Consider the following 19510-nt stretch of genomic DNA (forward strand, 5'->3'; position numbering starts at 1 on the left):
CCCCAAGGGCTGGGCCACGCCTCGTCCGACACCGAGGGTGAGGTTTCCGCCTCGTCCGGTCCCACGGGGAGGGCCCTACCTTGTCCGACCCCCGGGGGTTGGATTCCGTCTCGCCCGGCTCCCAAGGAGAGATTTCCGCCTCGCCCGATCCTTGGGGATCGGATCTGCTACCGGACCAAAGCAGTGGTCCCAGGGTAGAGCTCGAACCGCTTCAACCACTACGACATGGAGGCGCACGCCCAGGAGCATATCTCGGACGAGTCCTGATGCAACTAGCGGTCGCATCAGGCCATGCTGGGGAACTCACATCACCCATCGCGTCAATAGACCAGCACTGTGTTGTCAACTCCCTGCCTAAGCACCGTCCAATGTCAGTCAACCGGCATCAGTTGACTAGCGCTGTACCGCGAGCCCCTCGTATGGCCTCTGTCAGAGAACCCTCTGACCATTTCGTCCATTCGGATGGGACGAAAGACAAGAATGGCGCGCGACGCCCGCACGTAAGTTGCAGCGACCAATAGGACCCTAGTACAACGTCGCTGCCGCCATGATCTACAGGGTCAGTGGGGCCCACGTGAAGAGGAGGACAGTATACCCCCGGGAGCCTTATTTCTTTCTCTTTTTCCCTCTTCCCTTCGGTTGTAACCCCTGCTTTTCCTTGGTCTATAAAAGGGAAAGCATGACGTCCCACTTAGGGGATCAGTTCACCGCACCTCATCAGACATCGAGCACCGAGCAACTGAACCTGAGACTTGGGAGCTATCTCCCTCTCTCGTCAGTTTGTAACCCCCTACTACAAACTCAGTGCTATTAACACGAGCAGCTCAAAACTGGACGTAGGGATATTCGGCCCAAACCAGTATAATCCTTGTGTCTGTAACACCTTAGTGTTAACCATGCATTAACATTTTGCAAATCATGAGCATAATCATCATCATCCATTAAATAAGCATGACATGAAATATAGAATTGAAACATACTAATGAAACATGTATGTTGCATAGTTTTGTTTTAATAGATTGGATGCTATGTTTGTTTTGCCATGTGTGTACCTTGGTTGATCACTTAGACCACTTAGAAGTAATTAGGATGCAATTTGGAGCAAGGTGTATATTCAAAGTTTTCTCAAATTTTGCTTTTAAAAATAATATTCTAAAATAGGGTTTTTTATTTAAATTAACTTTAAATATATAGTTCAAAATCTAATTGGATTTTGACCTTACTCCTTTTGATAAAGTTGTAGAGTACATTTTTTTGAGCAACTTTTATTTTGGGTCCAACTTTTGAAACTGCTTCGAAAAGGTTCAAAATTTCATTTGAATGAATTTGGAGAAGAAAATAAAAAGGAAAAATCACATTTTCACCTTAATGGGCCGCGCCCTCCTTTCTCGCCCCCCGCCGAAGCCGCCCGGCCTACCCCCGCGCCTCCCGCTCCCCTGCCCGCACGCTGCGCCCGCCTCGCTCGCCTCCGCGCTCGCCACGCGGCGACCGCACACCGGCGCGAGGGGCGGTGGCCGTCCCTACCGGTCGCGCTGCCTTCAAGGCCCGACCAACCGCACCCTGGCGCCGCACTCCAACTCTCCTATCTTCCTCGCTGTCTCTCACGCGCCTACAACGCAGCAGCAGCCGTAGCCGCGCAGCTCCGCCACGCACGCTTGCCGGAGTTGGCTGTTCCAGCCACTCTAGTTCACCGGAGCTCGCTCCGTCTTAGCCGGTGCTTAGCCTTACCATCGCGCAGCTGGTGCTCGTGTCCTTTCACCTTGGTAAGCCTTCACCGCCCGACAATCGCTCATCGGAGTTGAGCTCCTCCTTGTCGGAGGACTCTGCTCCGACACGCTCACCGTTTCGCTCCCCCTATCGCCCCATTTTTGCACTCATCCGGACCCTCTCGGTCTCCCGGTGATCGTGCGCCGCTCCCCGCGCCACCCCATGGCCAGAGACGTGCTCCCGCTAGAGAGCCGAGCCGACGTGCTGCCATGCACGCCCGTGAGGTCGCCTCCGTGCACCTCTGGCCATGCTCGTTGCACAGCTGAGTTCGCCTTGAGCCATAGAGCACGTTGGTCACCTTCACTGGGCCAGAGACCTCGCCGTCGGTGAGATCTCGGCGTTCCGCCGCCTCCTCTGTCCTGTGTGGCTGCCAGGTGGGGCCTGCCTGACGCAGGAGCCCGCCTATCTGTCGCTCGGTGTGTATGTGTGTGTGTGTTCAGATCTGGGTGGATCTAGCAATTTTGAACCGGGAATTTCAGAAAGATTAAAAGAAATGATTTACATATTTTATTTAAATGCTTTGGAAATTCATAAATCGAAAAATATTGCTCCAAATTTGATGAAACAAATTTCTATATGCTTCTTATTCTTAGATCTACAGTAGAAAAATATTGCATGTGGTTTTTGTGATACTTTTGTATAGGGTTTTATTTAATTCTTGTATTTGTTGTTATCTTAGAAAATGTCTAGTAAATAGAATAATTATCAGAAAAATATGGTTCTAGTTTTGTTAATCTCCTTTAGTGATGTACTTTGTAGGAAAAATATATGTCATGCATGTTCTATAGAGAAATATTGATGTGTAGTTCAAGTGCCTTTAATTGATGATTTTTGTTATTTTGATAGAGAGCAAAAATTGTATAAAGCATGTGTATGATAATTTTTGTGCAGTGATTGTTTACTATGTAGAACATAGGAAAAATATTAAATCTGTTGTTTGATACTTTTCATAATACAAAGTATTTTCATGCTCATATTTATGCCATAGCTTGTTATTTTTGTGTAGGCTATTTTACTTATCCAAATGCCATGAAAAATTTATGGTAGTCTACTTAGAGTAGTACTATGCTCTGTAATTTTCTCATATTTTTCTGTACTACCAAAATAGGTGTTGCTGTTCAAACCTAGTTTCAATTAGGGTTTAATTAACCTTTTTAATGCATGTTTAGTTAATAATGTTTGCTTTGGTGTATCTTTGAAGCATTTTAGCTTGATGTGGTGACTTGGCATGTTAGTACAGTGGTTGTAGTAGTAGTATAGTAGTACATGTTCTTGGATGATGTTGGCTACCTTGTAGAAGAGCTTTACTTCTACTATGTCCAATAAAGTTAAACATGTTCATCTACATTCCATGCATCATGATCATTACATGGCATCTCTCCGATGCACCTACGCATGAGCACTTATACATCTACATCATATAGGATCATAGGAGGAGTTGCTAGTAGCAGTTCAGGAAGAGCAGGCTGGGACAGATCCATAAGAAATCCAGGCACAGGAGGTGCCAGAGGAAGAGGAGCAAGGAGAGGACTTGCCCGAGTGTGTGGATCATCAACCTAGTTCGTTCGAACGAGGCAAGCCTCGGAGCATTCTAAGTCTCCTACTTTATAAAAGCAATTTTTTCTATATATGAGTTTATATATTGTTGCATTAAGTTGTAGGAGTTGATTGAAACCGTTGATGTATTTATTACTATCCTTGCCTACCTTATTACCTTTTTACCCTATTAGGTCAGGATCAAATAACTGCTTAGCCTTGCTTAGACCAGTAGCGATCGGTGATTTCCGGTCACCTACATTTATAGGTGGTTACTAGGAGAATGTAGCTATGAAAAGAATGATATCCTGGAATTAACCATGTGTGATGGATAATTGGAGACCGGACGGAAAAGTTGGAGGCAACCAGACAGGGTTCTAGGGTGCTGTTAGTTCTTCATCTATGTCGATTAAGGACCGATCGTTGCTCGTCCCTCTTGTCATGTTGAACATATGCCTCACATTTAGCTGGCCAAATAAAGTACCTTTCGACCGCGAAGCTAGTGACACTATTCGAGCCGGGATAAACTCGGATTGGCAGACTGGTGCTGAAGGGGATATGACGGGGACACGAAGAGTGAGCCCAAGGTGTGTCCTGGCTGTCGGGCGGTCCCTGGGTAGTGCGGTCCATGACTGTTATCCCACGGCTACTTGGAAAGTGTCATTAGTGATTTGTAGCTCACTTGATCGGTGAGTGTGGTTTGTGTGAGGAATAAATCACCAGCTAGTTAGGAATCGATTCGAATCGCCATCGCTCCTGGATAGTGAGCACTTGACTCAAGCTACAGCATCATAGTAATTATGATGGAACACTGATGGTTATCTGGATGGTATGGGATATGCTAAATCTAAGTTGGTAACTGGATGTTATTGGTTAATCAAGTGATTGCTATAGTATAGGTGCTTACCTAGATGGATAGGTCATAATAAAGATGATGCAAAGTACTTAAAATGGTTTCTTCATGATAGCTTATGCTTTTCGCAAATGAGTCAGCTAGCCTACTAAAGAAAGCCTTGCATAATCCTTGGTGTCGTTTTATTTTGGTTTAAGACGGGTAAGTCTAGTTGAGTACCTTCTCGTACTCAGGGCGTTGTTCCCATTGTTGTTGTAGATGGTCAAATGTATTACGGTTATTGCATTAACTGCCTGTACCCGGCGATGGGCGACAACTAGGACCAAGGGCAATGGTCACTCCATATCTCTCATCTGATGCTTTTGTTGGAGATGACTACCTACTGGCACTGTATCTGAACCAAAAGTGTGTGTGTGGCTTTAAAACTATTTGCTTCCGCTATTTCAGTTTGAACTTGGGTTATAATAACTTTATGTTCTAAACTCCGATGTATCCAACTGTCATTACAAACTTTATGTAACATATGACGGTGCTTGCTAAACTTGTACGATCTTGGTTTGTATGTTGATTGGTTTGAAATCCTTCATGGTTTCACGGACTACCGGGTTATACGGGCTTAAGTTTGCTAAATTATCTACTTTGGCGGAAGATTTCCTTACTTAATCTCGTATAATTGGTCGGCTCTGCTACAGCTGGTATCAGAGCAAGGTTTAGCAGGTTACTGTTTCCATGAGTATTTAAAACCAAAATTGTGTTTAAAACTAAGTTTTAAAACTTAATAGTGTGCCAGTGGTCATATCCTGTATGCCCAGTTAAGGACTCTAGGTGGCTTATTTAAGTACTGAGTTGGGGGTCTTTGCATCATATTTCTATTTCATTGCTCATACGGCGTGCTATTGTATGAGTGCCATTCACTTGAGTGATAATGTATGGATCTATTGCCTCTACGCCTCGGTAAGTGAGAGTTGTGAGAGCATGATTGGATACACTGCCGATCTAGGGAAGTGCTTATATGATGTCGGATTATTTACATGCCATACACGTGTTTGTATGAAGGTATCCAATGTGTGGGGAATTCTGTCCTATGGTGACGATGCCATCGATAGGACGATGGTTCGGGTAGTTGCTACCATTATACGCATATCTAGGGATGCGTGTAGAGTGAGTAGATTACTTTACTACTTTTGTGCATATTTTTCATACTGTCAGGGTTTGGGCTGAAGTGGATCTTTTGCAGGTACATAACAGCGCTATCATGTAGTACGTATTAGCTACGTTTATGAGAGACTGTTGTATGCCACCGTCTATGCCACTAGCAATTGTTATTTTTCCTAAGTTTATGAGAACGTACGGAACGTGCATGCATCATGTTGTTACATATCATTCATGGCATTGTTCCTCCCCTTATAAGTTGATTATCTCATTTTGATAAAAAATGACAACTTAACCTTGTTCTCATGGGGGTAAAAAAAATTTGCTACAGATGGCACGCACAAAGCAGACCGCTTGCAAGTCCACCAGAGGCAGAGCTCCCCACCATCAGCTTACTCCATGTACCCATCAGCACCACATGTTTCTTGGAGAGTTTGGGATGCCTACACTCTTGTGGAGAGTGCTCAGCTATGTAGGCTATCCTGATGAAATGGAGCCCCGCTATTTCTAGACAAATGAGCAGTTGGGGGAAGGTCTCTTAGTTACTATAGAGGCCATTATTCGTCCCTGAGGTGACGGTTCTGAGTGGACTGGTTGGCGTTATGAGTCAACTGGCAGGACCGTTGAAGAAGCAGCTGATAGGGCAGCCTTTGGGATACTGAGGGATATCATGGATCATTTTTCTTAGGAGTTGGCAGCCGCTATAGTTAGAGTCTTTTCGAGGGGCAACCCCTCCACTGACTCATGGCAGCAAGCAAGAGGAAGATCTCTAGAGATTGGTGCATCAGAAGGATAGAATAGTAATAACCCTGCTATGAGCACCATGTTCGCAGTGATGAAGGCTTTTGATGGATTAGAATGTAGCCTGAGACGTGTGTCTGGTGCTCTTGGTCAGGCCCACGATGACCGACGTCAGTGTCAGAGGGATCACGATGCTGAGATTGAGAGGCTCAATGTAGAGATGGCTCAGTTGACTCATCAGAGGGATCAGGTGACCTAGAGGACTGGAGTCTATGAGGGAGACGTACATGCACTGAGAGAGCAGGTTGAGCATCTGACCACCACCAATAGGAATGCTGAGCGCATGTTGATCCATGTGCTCCACTAGAGGAATGAAGCCTGGTTTGTAGAAGATGTTCTGAGAGCTCAACAGGTTGAGCTGGAGCAGCAGCTAGCCAATGCAGAAGAGTACAACGATAACCTACATGAGGAGGTTCATCAGCTGAATAACTAGCTCCACCCTTACGTTCCTCCTGGAGCAACAGAGATGGATCTAGATGAGGATGAGGATCCCGAAGAGCCTGAGGCACCAGCTGATGATGACAATGATGATGTGGATAGTGACAATGTCGGCATCTCTAACTTAGACAACAACCACGATGAGTAGGCTAGTAGTTGTTGTGCTAGCTACTAGGGTTTCATTTGCGATGACCTTTTGCATGGTTGGTATGTCTGGCATGTAATAATGAGTAGAAAGACTAAGACCTTGATGTAATGTTGGAAAACTTGGAAGTCAATGCAACATGGAGGGCATGCAGCAGAACATGGAAGCTGCATTGCACCACATTGCTGACAACACCCGCCGTGGGTTAAACCCAGGTGGACATGAAGCGAATCAGTATAGCAGTTTCAAGGACTTTATGGACACCAGACCACCAATTTTCAAAGAAGCGGCAGAGCCATTGGATGCAGAAGAGTGGGTAAACACCATGGAAGATAAGTTTCATGTTCTAAGGATGACTAAAGTGTTGAAGACTGAGTATGCAGCTCATTAGCTACAAGGCCCTGTAGGAATGTGGTGGAAGCACCACCGCACCACTTTTCCCCCCAATGCCCACATTACTTGGAGGGAATTCACTGAGGCTTTTCATGGAGTTTACATTCCACCTGGTTTGACAGAAATGAAGTTTGGAGAATTTCTAGCATTGAATCAAGGCACCAAGACTGTGACACAGTATCTACATGCATTCAACAATCTAAGTCGCTATGCCTCTGACATGGTGAATACCGATGCCAAAAAGATCGCTTGTTTCAAGAGAGGTCTGAATCCCAAGATGATGAAGCATGTGGGTACCAACATGAGAACTGGTTTCAATGACTTTGTTAGTGACTGCTTAAAGCAAGAAAAGAACAACAATGTATATGCTACATCTAAGACTCGTAAGAGGGCTTTTGAGTCAGATCCATCCTAGCTAAGGGCCCTGATGGCAAATCGTTCTGCGTATCGTTTGCCTGCCCCTGGTGCAAGGTTCAGGCCACCCTAGTGGAGGAATCAGAATGCCCAGCAACCTCAAAGGAATCAGAAGCCATTCAAGATGGCGGTGCCATAAGCCTAGACCAGACAAGGCAGTTCATCTGGAGCTGCTACTCAAGTAAGAGGACCATGTTTCAACTGCAATCAACCTGGGCACTTTGCGAAGTTTTGCCCATATCCTAAGAAGCAGCAGAATCAGTACCAAGCTCGTGTGCACCACACCACCATTGATGACATCCCAGAAGGAGAGCCCGTGACAGCCGGTATGTTTTCTATCAACAATCATCCTACAGTCATTTTGTTTGATTCTAGATCATCTCATTCATTCATAAGTCAAGCATTTGCAAGAAAGTATGAGCAAAAGATAGTTGAATTGGAATGTGCTTATCAGATAAGTTCAGCTGGGGCTGATCTGTTAACTAATCAGATAATCTAGGGGGTAACCCTGAGTATAGCAGACATGCAGTATAAACTTAACTTGATAGTTATGCCAGGGCTAGTTCTGGATGTGATTATGGGAATGAACTAGATGAATAAGATGGGAGTAGTAATTGATGTTGGAGGAAGAAGCATTTCTCTCAAGGAACCTATTGGAGAAGGTACATTTCAAGTAACCTTACCTTGGAGAATAGATATGGCCAGTACAACTTATGTAGTCCAAACTACTCTTCTAGCCAAGATTCTAGTAGTGTGTGAGTTTTCAGATGTGTTTTCAGATGAGTTACCCGGTCTTCCACTAGACAGAGATGTTGAGTTTGCCATTGAGTTAATCCCTGGAACACCACTGATCTCAAGAAGGCCTTATCGGATGCCTCCAAATGAATTAGCCGAGTTGAAGAAACAACTCCAAGATCTATTGACTAAGGATTTAATTCATCCAAGTTCATCGAAATGGGGATGTCCTGCACTATTTGTGAAGAAGAAGAAGGATAACTCCTTACGGATGTGCGTGGACTACCGGCCACTGAATGCGGTGACAATTAAAAACAAGTATCCTCTACCTCGGATTGATATCTTGTTTGATCAATTGTCAAAAGCCAAGGTGTTCTCCAAGATAGATTTGAGATCAGGGTACCATCAGATCAAGATTAGACCACAAGATATATCCAAGACCGCGTTCTCCACCAGATATGGTTTGTACGAGTATCTTGTCATGTCCTTTGGTTTGACCAATGCTCCTGCATACTTTATGTATCTGATGAATTTAGTCTTTATGCCAGAGTTGGATAAGTTCATGATTGTGTTCATTGATGACATTCTAGTATACTCCGAGAATGAATAGGATCATGCAAAGCATCTAAGAATTGTCTTGACTAGACTTAGAGATCACCAGCTGTATGCTAAATTTAGTAAATGTGAGTTCTGGCTAAAGATAGTTCCTTTTCTCGGTCATGTGTTATCTAAGAATGGAATCTCAGTGGATCCTAGTAAGGTACAAGAGGTTATGGATTGGAAGGCACCAAGCATAGTTCATGAGGTTTGGAGTTTTCTTGGATTAGCCGGTTACTATCGTCATTTTATACCGGACTTCTTGAAGATTGCCAAGCCAATGACAAGTTTGCTATAGAAGGATCATAAGTTAGTTTGGACAGAGGAGTGTGAGGCAGCTTTCTACACCTTGCAGAATTTGCTAACCACTGCTCCTATTCTAGCGCAACCAGATATAGAGAAGTCGTTTGATGTGTTTTGCGATGCATCAAAGAATGGTTTAGGATGTGTTCTGATGCAAGATGGAAGGGTCATTGCTTATGCCTCACATTAGTTGAGGAAGCATGAGGTTAACTATCCTATGCCTGATTTAGAGCTTACAGCCATTGTGCATGCTCTAAAGATTTGGAGACACTACTTGCTTGGGAATGTGTGCAATATCTTTATAGATTATAAGAGTCTCAAGTACGTATTTACTCAGTCCGAGTTGAATATGCGATAGAGAAGATGGTTAGAGCTGATAAAGGATTATAATCTGAATGTGCACTATCATCTAGAAAAGGCAAATGTAGTAGCAGATGCCTTAAGTAAGAAGTCACATTCTCTTGCTGTGCAACCGTTGTTTGAAGATGGGTTCAATTTGTTGCATCCTGCTGTGTTGTATAATATCCAGGTTAGTTGTACCTTGGAGAGCAAGATCATTGAGGGTCAGAAAATATATAAGGGAATATTCCATATCAAGGAGAAAATGAAGAAAGAACCGACCAAGCACTTTAGTGTGGATGAACAAGGAGTGTTATGGTTTAAGGACTGTCTGGTTGTACCTAAAGATCGAGAGCTCAAGAACAAATTGATGGATGAAGCTCATCACTCTAAGTTGTCTATCCATCCTGGAAGTAGCAAAATGTACCAAGAATTGAGACCTCGTTATTGGTGGATGAAGATGAAGAAGGAGATTGCAGCGTATGTTGCTCGTTGCGACATGTGTTGTAGAGTGAAAGCTCTTCACATGAGACCCGCAGGAATGTTGCAACCTTTGTCAGTACTAGATTGGAAATGGGATGATATAAGTATGGATTTTATCACCGGTCTTCCCACCACACCAAAGGGGAATTATTCGATTTGGGTGATTATAGATTGCCTTACCAAATCAGCTCACTTTTTACCAGTCAAGAACCCTTTTTGACCCCCTCAATATGCTGAGAAGTACATTGCAGAGATTATTCGATTACATGGTATACCAAAGACTATCGTGTCTGACTGTGGGTCACAGTGTACCGCTCATTTTTGGGAGCATCTTCATAAAGGTTTGGGTACTAGCTTGGTTCGTAGTACAGCTTACCACCCATAGACAGATAGGCAGACAGAGCGAGTTAATGCTATTCTTGAAGATATGCTTAGAGCTTGTGTGTTATCGTCTAGAGGTTCATGTGAATCATGGTTACCTTTGGCAGAGTTCGCTTACAACAACAGTTACCAAGAGAGAGTATCAAGATGGCTCCATTTGAAGCATTGTATGGCAGGAAATGTAGGACACTGTTGAATTGGGTTGAGCCTAGAGAGAGAAGGTTTTACGAAATCGATTTTGTTGATGAGGCTAAGAAAAAGGTCCGTATTATCCAACAAAACATGAAAGCGGCACAGTCACGCCAGAAGAGTTATGCAGATAAGAGAAGGAGACCACTAGAATTTCAAGTTGGTGACTATGCCTATTTGAAAGTTACCCCAATGAAGAAGAAACAGTTTGGAATCAAGGAGAAACTTGCTGCTAGGTTTGTAGGACCGTACAAGATCATAGAGAAGAAGGGTCCCCTAGCTTATAAGTGACAGTTACCAGAAGCAATGGGTTCAATCTTTCCAGTCTTCCATGTATCACAGTTGAAGAAGTGCTTGCGTGTTCTGGAAGAGAATAGAACCTCAGGGCATTCGGATCAAATCAGACTTGGAATACCATGAGCAACTGGTTCAAGTTTTAGACACTAAGGATCGAGTCACTCAGAATAAAGTGGTGAGAACAAATAAGATACCGTTGAGTCATCACGATGATGGTGATGTGACGTGGGAAACAGGAGAATATCTGCAAAACGCTTATAAGGATTTTTATAACAAATGGTTCATAACTCAAAATCTTGGGATGAGATTCTTATAAGGGGGGAGGGCTATAACACCTTGGTGTTAAGCATGCATTAACATTTTGCAAATCATGAGCATAATCATCATCATGCATTCATAAGCATGACATGAAATATAGAATTGAAACATACTAATGAAACATGTATGTTGCATAGTTTTGTTTTAATAGATTGGATGCTATGTTTGTTTTGCCATGTGTGTACCTTGGTTGATCACTTAGACCACTTAGAAGTAATTAGGATGCAATTTGGAGCAAGGTGTATATTCAAAGTTTTCTCAAATTTTGCTTTTAAAAATAATCTTCTAAAATAGGGTTTTTTATTTAAATTAACTTTAAATATATAGTTCAAAATCTAATTGGATTTTGACCTTACTCCTTTTGATAAAGTTGTAGAGTACATTTTTCTGAGCAACTTTTATTTTGGGTCCAACTTTTGAAACTGCTTTGAAAAGGTTCAAAATTTCATTTGAATGAATTTGGAGAAGAAAATAAAAAGGAAAAATCACATTTTCACCTTAATGGGCTGCGCCCTCCTTTCTTGGCCCCCGCCGAAGCCGCCCGGCCTACCCCCGCGCCTCCTGCTCCCCTGCCCGCACGCTGCACCCGCCTCGCTCGCCTCCGCGCTCGCCACGCGGCGACCGTACACCGGCGGCGAGGGGCAGTGGCCGTCCCTACCGGCCGTGCTGCCTTCAAGGCCTGACCAACCGTACCCTGGCGCCGCACTCTAACTCTCCTGTCTCCCTCGCTGTCTCTCACGTGCCTGCAATGCAGCAGCAGCCATAGCCACACAGCTCCGCCACGCACGCTTGCCGGAGTTGGCTGTTCCGGCTGCTCCAGTTCACCGGAGCTCGCTCCATCTTAGCCGGTGCATAGCCTTACCATCGCATAGCTAGTGCTTGCGTCTTTCGCCTTGGTAAGCCTTCACCGCCCGGGAATCGCTCATCGAAGTTGAGCTCCTCCTCGCCGGAGGACTCCGCTCCGACACGCTCACCATTTTGCTCCCCCTATCGCCCCATTTTTGCACTCATCCGGACCCTCTCGGTCTCCCGTTGATCGTGCACCGCTCCCCGCGCCACCCCATGGCCGGAGACGCGCTCCCGCTAGAGAGCCGAGCCGACGTGCTGCCATGCACGCCCGCGAGGTCGCCTCCATGCACCTCTAGCCATGCCCATTGCACAGCTGAGTTCACCTTGAGCCATAGAGCACGTTGGTCACCTTCACTGGGCCGGAGACCTCGCCGTCGGCAAGATCTCGGCGGTCCGCCGCCTCCTCTGTCCTATGTGGCTGCCAGGTGGGGCTTGCCTGATGCGGGAGCCCGCCTGTCTGTCGCTCGGTGTGTATGTGTGTGTGTGTGTTCAGATCCGGGTGGATCTAGCAATTTTGAACCGGGAATTTCAGAAAGATTAAAAGAAATGATTTACAGATTTATTTATATGCTTTGGAAATTCATAAATTGAAAAATATTGCTCCAAATTTGATGAAACAAATTTCTATATGCTTCTTATTCTTAGATCTACAGTAGAAAAATATTGCATGTGGTTTTTGTGATACTTTTGTATAGGGTTTTATTTAATTCTTGTATTTGCTGTTATCTTAGAAAATGTCTAGTAAATAGAATAATTATTAGAAAAATATGGTTCTAGTTTTGTTAATCTCCTTTAGTGATGTACTTTGTAGGAAAAATATATGTCATGCATTTTCTATGGAGAAATATTGATGTGTAGTTTAAGTGCCTTTAATTGATGATTTTTTGTTATTTTGATAAAGCGTAAAAATTGTATAAAGCATGTGTATGATAATTTTTGTGCAGTGATTGTTTACTGTGTAGAACATAGGAAAAACATTAAATCTATTGTTTGATACTTTTCATAATACAAAGTATTTTCATGCTTATATTTATGCCATAGCTTGTCATTTTTGTGTAGGCTATTTTACTTATCCAAATGCCTTGAAAATTTTATGCTAGTCTACCTAGAGTAGTACTATGCTACTATAATTTTCTCAGATTTTTCTGTACTACTAAAATAGGTGTTGCTGTTCAAACCTAGTTTCAATTAGGGTTTAATTAACCTTTTTAATGCATGTTTAGTTAATAATGTTTGCTTTGGTGTATCTTTGAAGCATCTTAGCTTGCTATGGTGACATGGCATGTTAGTACAGTGGTTGTAGTAGTAGTATAGTAGTACATGTTCTTGGATGATGTTGGCTACCTTGTAGAAGAGCTTTACTTCTACTATGTCCAATAAAGTTAAACATGTTCATCTATATTCCATGCATCATGATCATTACATGTCATCTCTCCAATGCACCTATACATGAGCACTTATACATCTACATCATATAGGATCATAGGAGGAGTTGCTAGTAGAAGTTCAGGAAGAGCAGACTGGGACAGATCCATAAGAAATCTAGGCATAGGAGGTGCTAGAGGAAGAGGAGCAAGGAGAGGACTTGCCCGAGTGCGTGGATCATCAGCCTAGTTCATTTGAACGAGGCAAGCCTCGGAGCATTCTAAGTCTCCTACTTTATAAAAGCAATTCTTTCTATATATGAGTTTATATATTGTTGCATTAAGTTGTAGGAGTTGATTGAAACCGTTGATACATTTATTACTATCATTGCCCACCTTATTACCTTTTTACCCTGTTAGGTCGGGATCGAATAACTGCTTAGCCTTGCTTAGATCGATAGCGATCGGTGATTTCCGGTCACCTACATTTATAGGTGGTTACTGGGAGAATGTAGCTATAGAAAGAATGATATCCTGGAATTAACCATGTGTGATAGATAATTGGAGACCAGACGGAAAAGTTGGAAGCAACCAGACAGGGTTCTAGGGTGCTGTTAGTTTTCCATCTATGTCGATTAAGGACCGATCGTTGCTCGTCCCTCTTGTCATGTTGAACGTATGCCTCACATTTAGCTAGTAGAATAAAGTACCTTTCGACCATGAAGCTAGTGACACTATTTGAGCCAGGATAAACTCGGATTAGCAGACTAGTGCTGAAGGGGGTATGACGGGGACACGAAGAGTGAGCCCAAGGTGTGTCCTGGTTGTCGAGCGGTCCCTGGGTAGTGCGGTCCATGACTGTTATCCCGCGGCTACTTGGAAAGTGTCATTAGTGATCTGTAGCTCACTTGATCGGTGAGTATGGTTTGTGTGAGGAATAAATCACCAGCTAGTTAGGAATCAATTCGAATCACCATCGCTCCTGGATAGTGAGCACTTGACTTGAGCTACATCATTGTAGTAATTATGATGGAACACTAATGGTTATCTGGATGGTATGGGATATGCTAAATCTAAGTTGGTAACTGGATGTTATTGGTTAATCAAGTGATTGCTATAGTATAGGTGCTTACCTAGATGGATAGGTCATAATAAAGATGATGCAAAGTACTTAAAATGGTTTCTTCGTGATAGTTTATGCTTTTCGCAAACGAGTCAGCTAGCCCACTAAAGAAAGCCTTGCATAATCCTTGGTGTCGATTTATTTTGGTTTAAGACGGGTAAGTCTAGCTGAGTACCTTCTCATACTCAGGGCGTTGTTCCCATTGTTGTTGCAGATGGTCAAATGTATTATGGTTATTGCATTAACTGCCTATACTCGGTGATGGGCGACAACTTGGACCAAGGGCAATGGTCACTCCGTATTTCTCATCTGATGCTTTTGTTGGAGATGACTACCTACTGGCACTGTATCTGAACCAAAAGTGTGTGTGTGGCTTTAAAACTATTTGCTTCCGCTATTTCAGTTTGAACTTGGGTTGTAATAACTTTATGTTCTAAACTCTGATGTATCCAACTATCATTGCGAACTTTATGTAACATGTGACGGTGCTTGCTAAACTTGTATGATCTTGGTTTGTATGTTGATTGGTTTGAAATCCTTCGTGGTTTCATGGACTACCGGGTTATACGGGCTTAAGTTTGCTAAATTATCTGCTTCGGCGGAAGATTTCCTTACTTAATCTCATATAATTTGTCGGTTCTGCTACAGTGTCCTCCTAGCACACCATCCGGGCCTGACGTGCAAATTTTCTAGCCAGTGCTTACTCGAAACACCAACAGTTGGCATGCCAGGTATGGGCCTTTTGCGCATTTCAACATCAACACCAGGCCTTGGATGGCTAGTCATGGCATCAGCTAGGTCCTGGGCGCACATGTGTGCTTCGGGGGCCTAGACTTCATCATCACGGCAGAGGGAGAGCTGGCGCGGGCACCCGTCATCATTCAACCCTTCCACTCCACCAGCCTCAACTCGATCGCCGAGGCGCTTGAGGAGCTACAACTGCACGCACTAGAGGCCCACGCCCTCGGAAGCGATTAGCTCCTCGACTTCGACTACAGAAGGTTGGAGCGTCAGCTCGGTGTCTTCCTCGGACCCCAACCATCCTAGGAGGACCTATGCCACCTCACCTTCTCATTCACTAATGTCATGACATAGCTTACCGGGGGAGAGCCGCTCTTCCTAGAATATCTCATCTGGAGCGCCCCGACAGTGCTCCCGTTTGGTCTCTGCAACGTCGCAGAGACCGTTGGCCACCTTGTGGCGCAACGCATGATTTTGTCCCCCACGAGCGACGAGTTTGTGGGGGTGATCAAACATATTGCGGAATCTTTCCATGACCTCTCATAGATTAGCCAGAGTCGCTCTCTAGCTCTGACTCTAGCAGGGGTAGCCATCACCCCTCTCATGAATGCCTAATGATCAACGATGAGGTCAAGGGGGATGCGACATGTTGAGAGCATCTGCGAGGAGGAAGCTACCTCGACCAACAACCTCAACGATGAGGTCAAGGGGGATGCGGGAGCCCCACCTCGCATGTGGGTGGAGCAGCTGAAGGCTCGACACCTAGAGCTTGAGGAAGCACAACTCTAGCTCGAGTAGGAACACGCGGAGCTTGATCACAAGATCGAGCACCACAGGGATGGAGGACTCGCATGTGCCATGGCATGTGATGTGAACCAGAGGATCATCGAGGATGATCAAGCACTCCCACACTTCGCCTGGATAAGCCATAACATCGCTGCTGCTGTAGCCTTGCTCAGGGGGCTTCTAGAGTCCACGACGCCCGAGGATCGATGGGCCCACCGTGAGGTTTGAATGCTGCTCGAGCGTGCGGCTGCGTAGTAGGCTAAGAGCTCGTTGTCTCAGCAACAAGAGCTCGATGCTAGCCAGTGCTCACCCTTTGTGTGGCCCGACAGGGATGCATCAGTCCACCAAGCATCACATGGTGGCAAGCCACGCATCACAGTTCTGGTGTAGGAGCGCCTCGGCCGCAACTGTGACGCGTGTGACACCCTCAACGCCTGCTGGCATACTCGTAATGATGCTGGGGAGGGGTCCAACTATGGTTACCACCCTCGACGGGGCAGACAATATGATTGCGAGGAGAACCGGAGTCATAGCCCCAAGCCAATGGGGCCCTAGGCTTTCGGTTGGCATATCCTAAAGGTGGCACTCCTGCCTCAATACCACCCGCCGACTAACGTCCCAAAATACTCCAGGGAAACAAACCTTGGCCTATGGCTCAAGGATTACTGGCTCACCTACCGGGCCAGTGGTGTGGTCAGTGATGACTTCATCATCCACAATCTCCCCCTATTCCTAGCTGACTCGACGTGAACATGGCTGGAGCACCTTTCGCCCAACTACGTTCAGAGTTGGGCGGACCTGAAATAGATCTTCGTGGGAAACTTCCATAGCACCTACGCGCGCCCTAGGAACCCCTGGGACTTAAAAAACTGCCAATAGAAGTCGGGAGAGACTCTCTATGAGTACATCTGATGCTTCTCCCCAGCGTGCAATGAGCTCCCCAATGTCGTCGATGCCGATGTCATTGGAGCCTTCCTATCAGAGACCACCTGCGAGTCCCTGGTCCACAAGTTAGGACATAAGGGTCCACAGACTACCAAGGAACTCCTCGACATCTCGACAAGCCATGCTTCTGGTGAGGAGGCGGTTGGAGCAATTTTTTATCGCTCTAGAGGCAAAGCAAAGAGGGACGAGGACGTCGACGAAGGCCCCTCTGACTGTTCCCATAAGAAGAAGAACCGAAAAGGGTGTAGGGGCTCGCTCATGGCCACCGCGGAGCGAAAAGCCAGTCATGCGATGGCCGAGGGCACCCCCAATCACTTCGATAAGCTGCTTGAGGGGCCATGCCTGAACCATGCCTTCCTCGTCAAACACATGTACAAGGACTGCTCCCTCATGAAGTGCTTCTTCTCTGATGATTCCAAGAAATGGGAGCAGAAGAAGAAGCCCGAGGCAGAAGCCGACGACGCCGGAGAGAAGGACGGTGACTTTCCATCGCCGGATGGTGGCCTCATGATCTTCGATGGGCCAGAGGCATACGGCTCCAAGCGCTGATAGAAGCTCGTGGCCGAGAGGTCTACGAAGCTGAGCCCACCACGCCTGCTTTCCTGAAATGGTTAGGGTCTCCTATAACCTTTGACCTATTCGACCACCCAGACAGCATCATGCACCTAGGTAGGTACCCGCTCGTGGTTGACCCTATCATCGATGTGAAGCGGCTCACCAAGGTATTGATGGTTGGAGGTAGCGGCCTCAACATCATGTATGCCGAGACACTCGATGCTATGGGCATCGATCAAGCATGCATCCGGCCAACCAGGGCACCTTTCCACGGTATCATGCTGGGAAAGCAGGCCATACTGATCGGGCAGATCGACCTACCCATCACCTTTGAGAATCTGTCCAACTATAGGATAGAGACCTTCACCTTTGAGGTAGTCGGGTTCCCTCCCGGTCTACCACAATATTTTGAGGTGACCATGTTACGCGAAGTTCATGGCCATCGCCAACTACACCTACCTCAAGATCAAGATGTCAGGCCCATGCAGGGTCATCACCGTCGACACTTCTTTCTAGAGGGCCTATGAGTGTGAGGTCGAGAGCTATGAGCTCGCTTCGATGACCCTCACTTCTGAGGAGCTCGCGGCCATCAGGAAGGACATCACCGAAGGAGCGCTCGATGTGAAGCGAGTGGCTAGATCCTTTGAGCCTACGGAGAACATCAAGGAGGTCCTCGTCGACCCCGACAATTCCACTAACAAGATGGTGTGCATCGGCACCGCCCTCTCCCCCAAGTAGGAAGGCGCGCTCATCGACTTCCTCCACGCCAATCGAGACATCGTTGTGTGGAAACCCTCGGATATGCTAGAAATTTCAAGGGAAGTCTAAAAGGTCCTTGTTTGGTTTTGGTAATTGAGTGACAACCTAGGTGGACTAATTGTGTTTATGTGAGATACACAGGTGATTAGTCCACAGGTACATGTGTGTGAGCAACATATGCCATGAAGGTGAAAATGGCTTGGAGATGTTGCAAAGCTCACACATGTGGTGATAAAGGAGCTTATTGCACATGAGACATGACATTGAGTCATGTGATCAAGGTGGAGAAGATCAAGACAAGACTTGGCGCCGATGGACGATGGCAACGGTGAAGAGCAAGTGAAGTCAAGATCGATGAACCAATATGATCACGTGATGATATGAAGTGGATCATATCATTGTTGATCATGTTGGTGCATGTGTTGCATCAACATTGGAGGAGATGGAATGGAATGCGCAAGGCAAAGGTATAACCTAGGGTATTTCATTTCACCGGTCATAGGTGTGTAGAGAAGTTTATGACCGGGTTTAGGATAGATGGCCGTACTATCAAGAGGGGCAAACTTGTTTGCATATCAGTCATCTAAGTGCCACTCGAGTGATCTAACTTTGCATCGTCGCTAGGATAGAGTGGCGTGACAAGTTGAGTGGCTAACCCTTTGGGAAATGATTGTGAAAAGCTAACACACATACACATAGTAGTGTACACTTGTTGGTGTTGGCACATTTACAAAGGAGATGGAGTTGGAGTTGATGTGGAACAATTCAGTGAAGAAACAGAGTTGACAAAGGTCCCACTGTGTGGATCAGACTCTGGTCATGCAGTGACCGGACGCTGGGTTGCAGCGTCCGGTCAATGGTAGCAGTCAGCGTGCAGCGTCGGTCAGTCAACCGAACATTGGCTCTGAAAGTGACTGGACGCTGGAGGTAGGGTCCGGTCCTATTGTTGGACGAAGCAGTGTCGCTGGAGAGTGACCAGACGCTGGGGCTGCGTCCAATCATGTCTGACCAGACGCATCCGGTCGGGGTTGGTACCTTACTGTAAACGATCGGACGCTGAGGGTCCAGCGTCCAGTCAGTTGAAGCTGCTGTGTCTGGTCGGTTGATGACCATTAAGATCGAAAGAATGTTGTTGAACATAGGTGACACAAGGCTATCATCGGGCGATCGGACGCTGAGGTCCAACGTCCGGTCAACACGACCGGAGCGTCCGGTCGACCCGACAGTTGCCCAGTGAAGGGGTAACG

General features: G+C 45.7%; 1 protein-coding gene across 1 annotated transcript; it reads left to right on the forward strand.

Moving 5' to 3' along the window:
- The first annotated feature begins 17608 nt into the window (after positions 1 to 17608).
- Positions 17609 to 18242, forward strand: LOC136465750 (uncharacterized). Its single transcript, XM_066464363.1, has 2 exons — positions 17609 to 17878; positions 18021 to 18242. Exons 1-2 carry the CDS (start codon positions 17609 to 17611, stop codon positions 18240 to 18242), a joined length of 492 nt encoding a protein of 163 aa, XP_066320460.1.
- The last annotated feature ends 1268 nt before the right edge of the window (positions 18243 to 19510 follow it).

This window comes from Miscanthus floridulus, chromosome 7 (assembly GCF_019320115.1).
Source record: "Miscanthus floridulus cultivar M001 chromosome 7, ASM1932011v1, whole genome shotgun sequence".
In the NCBI taxonomy this organism is placed as follows: Eukaryota; Viridiplantae; Streptophyta; class Magnoliopsida; order Poales; family Poaceae; genus Miscanthus; species Miscanthus floridulus.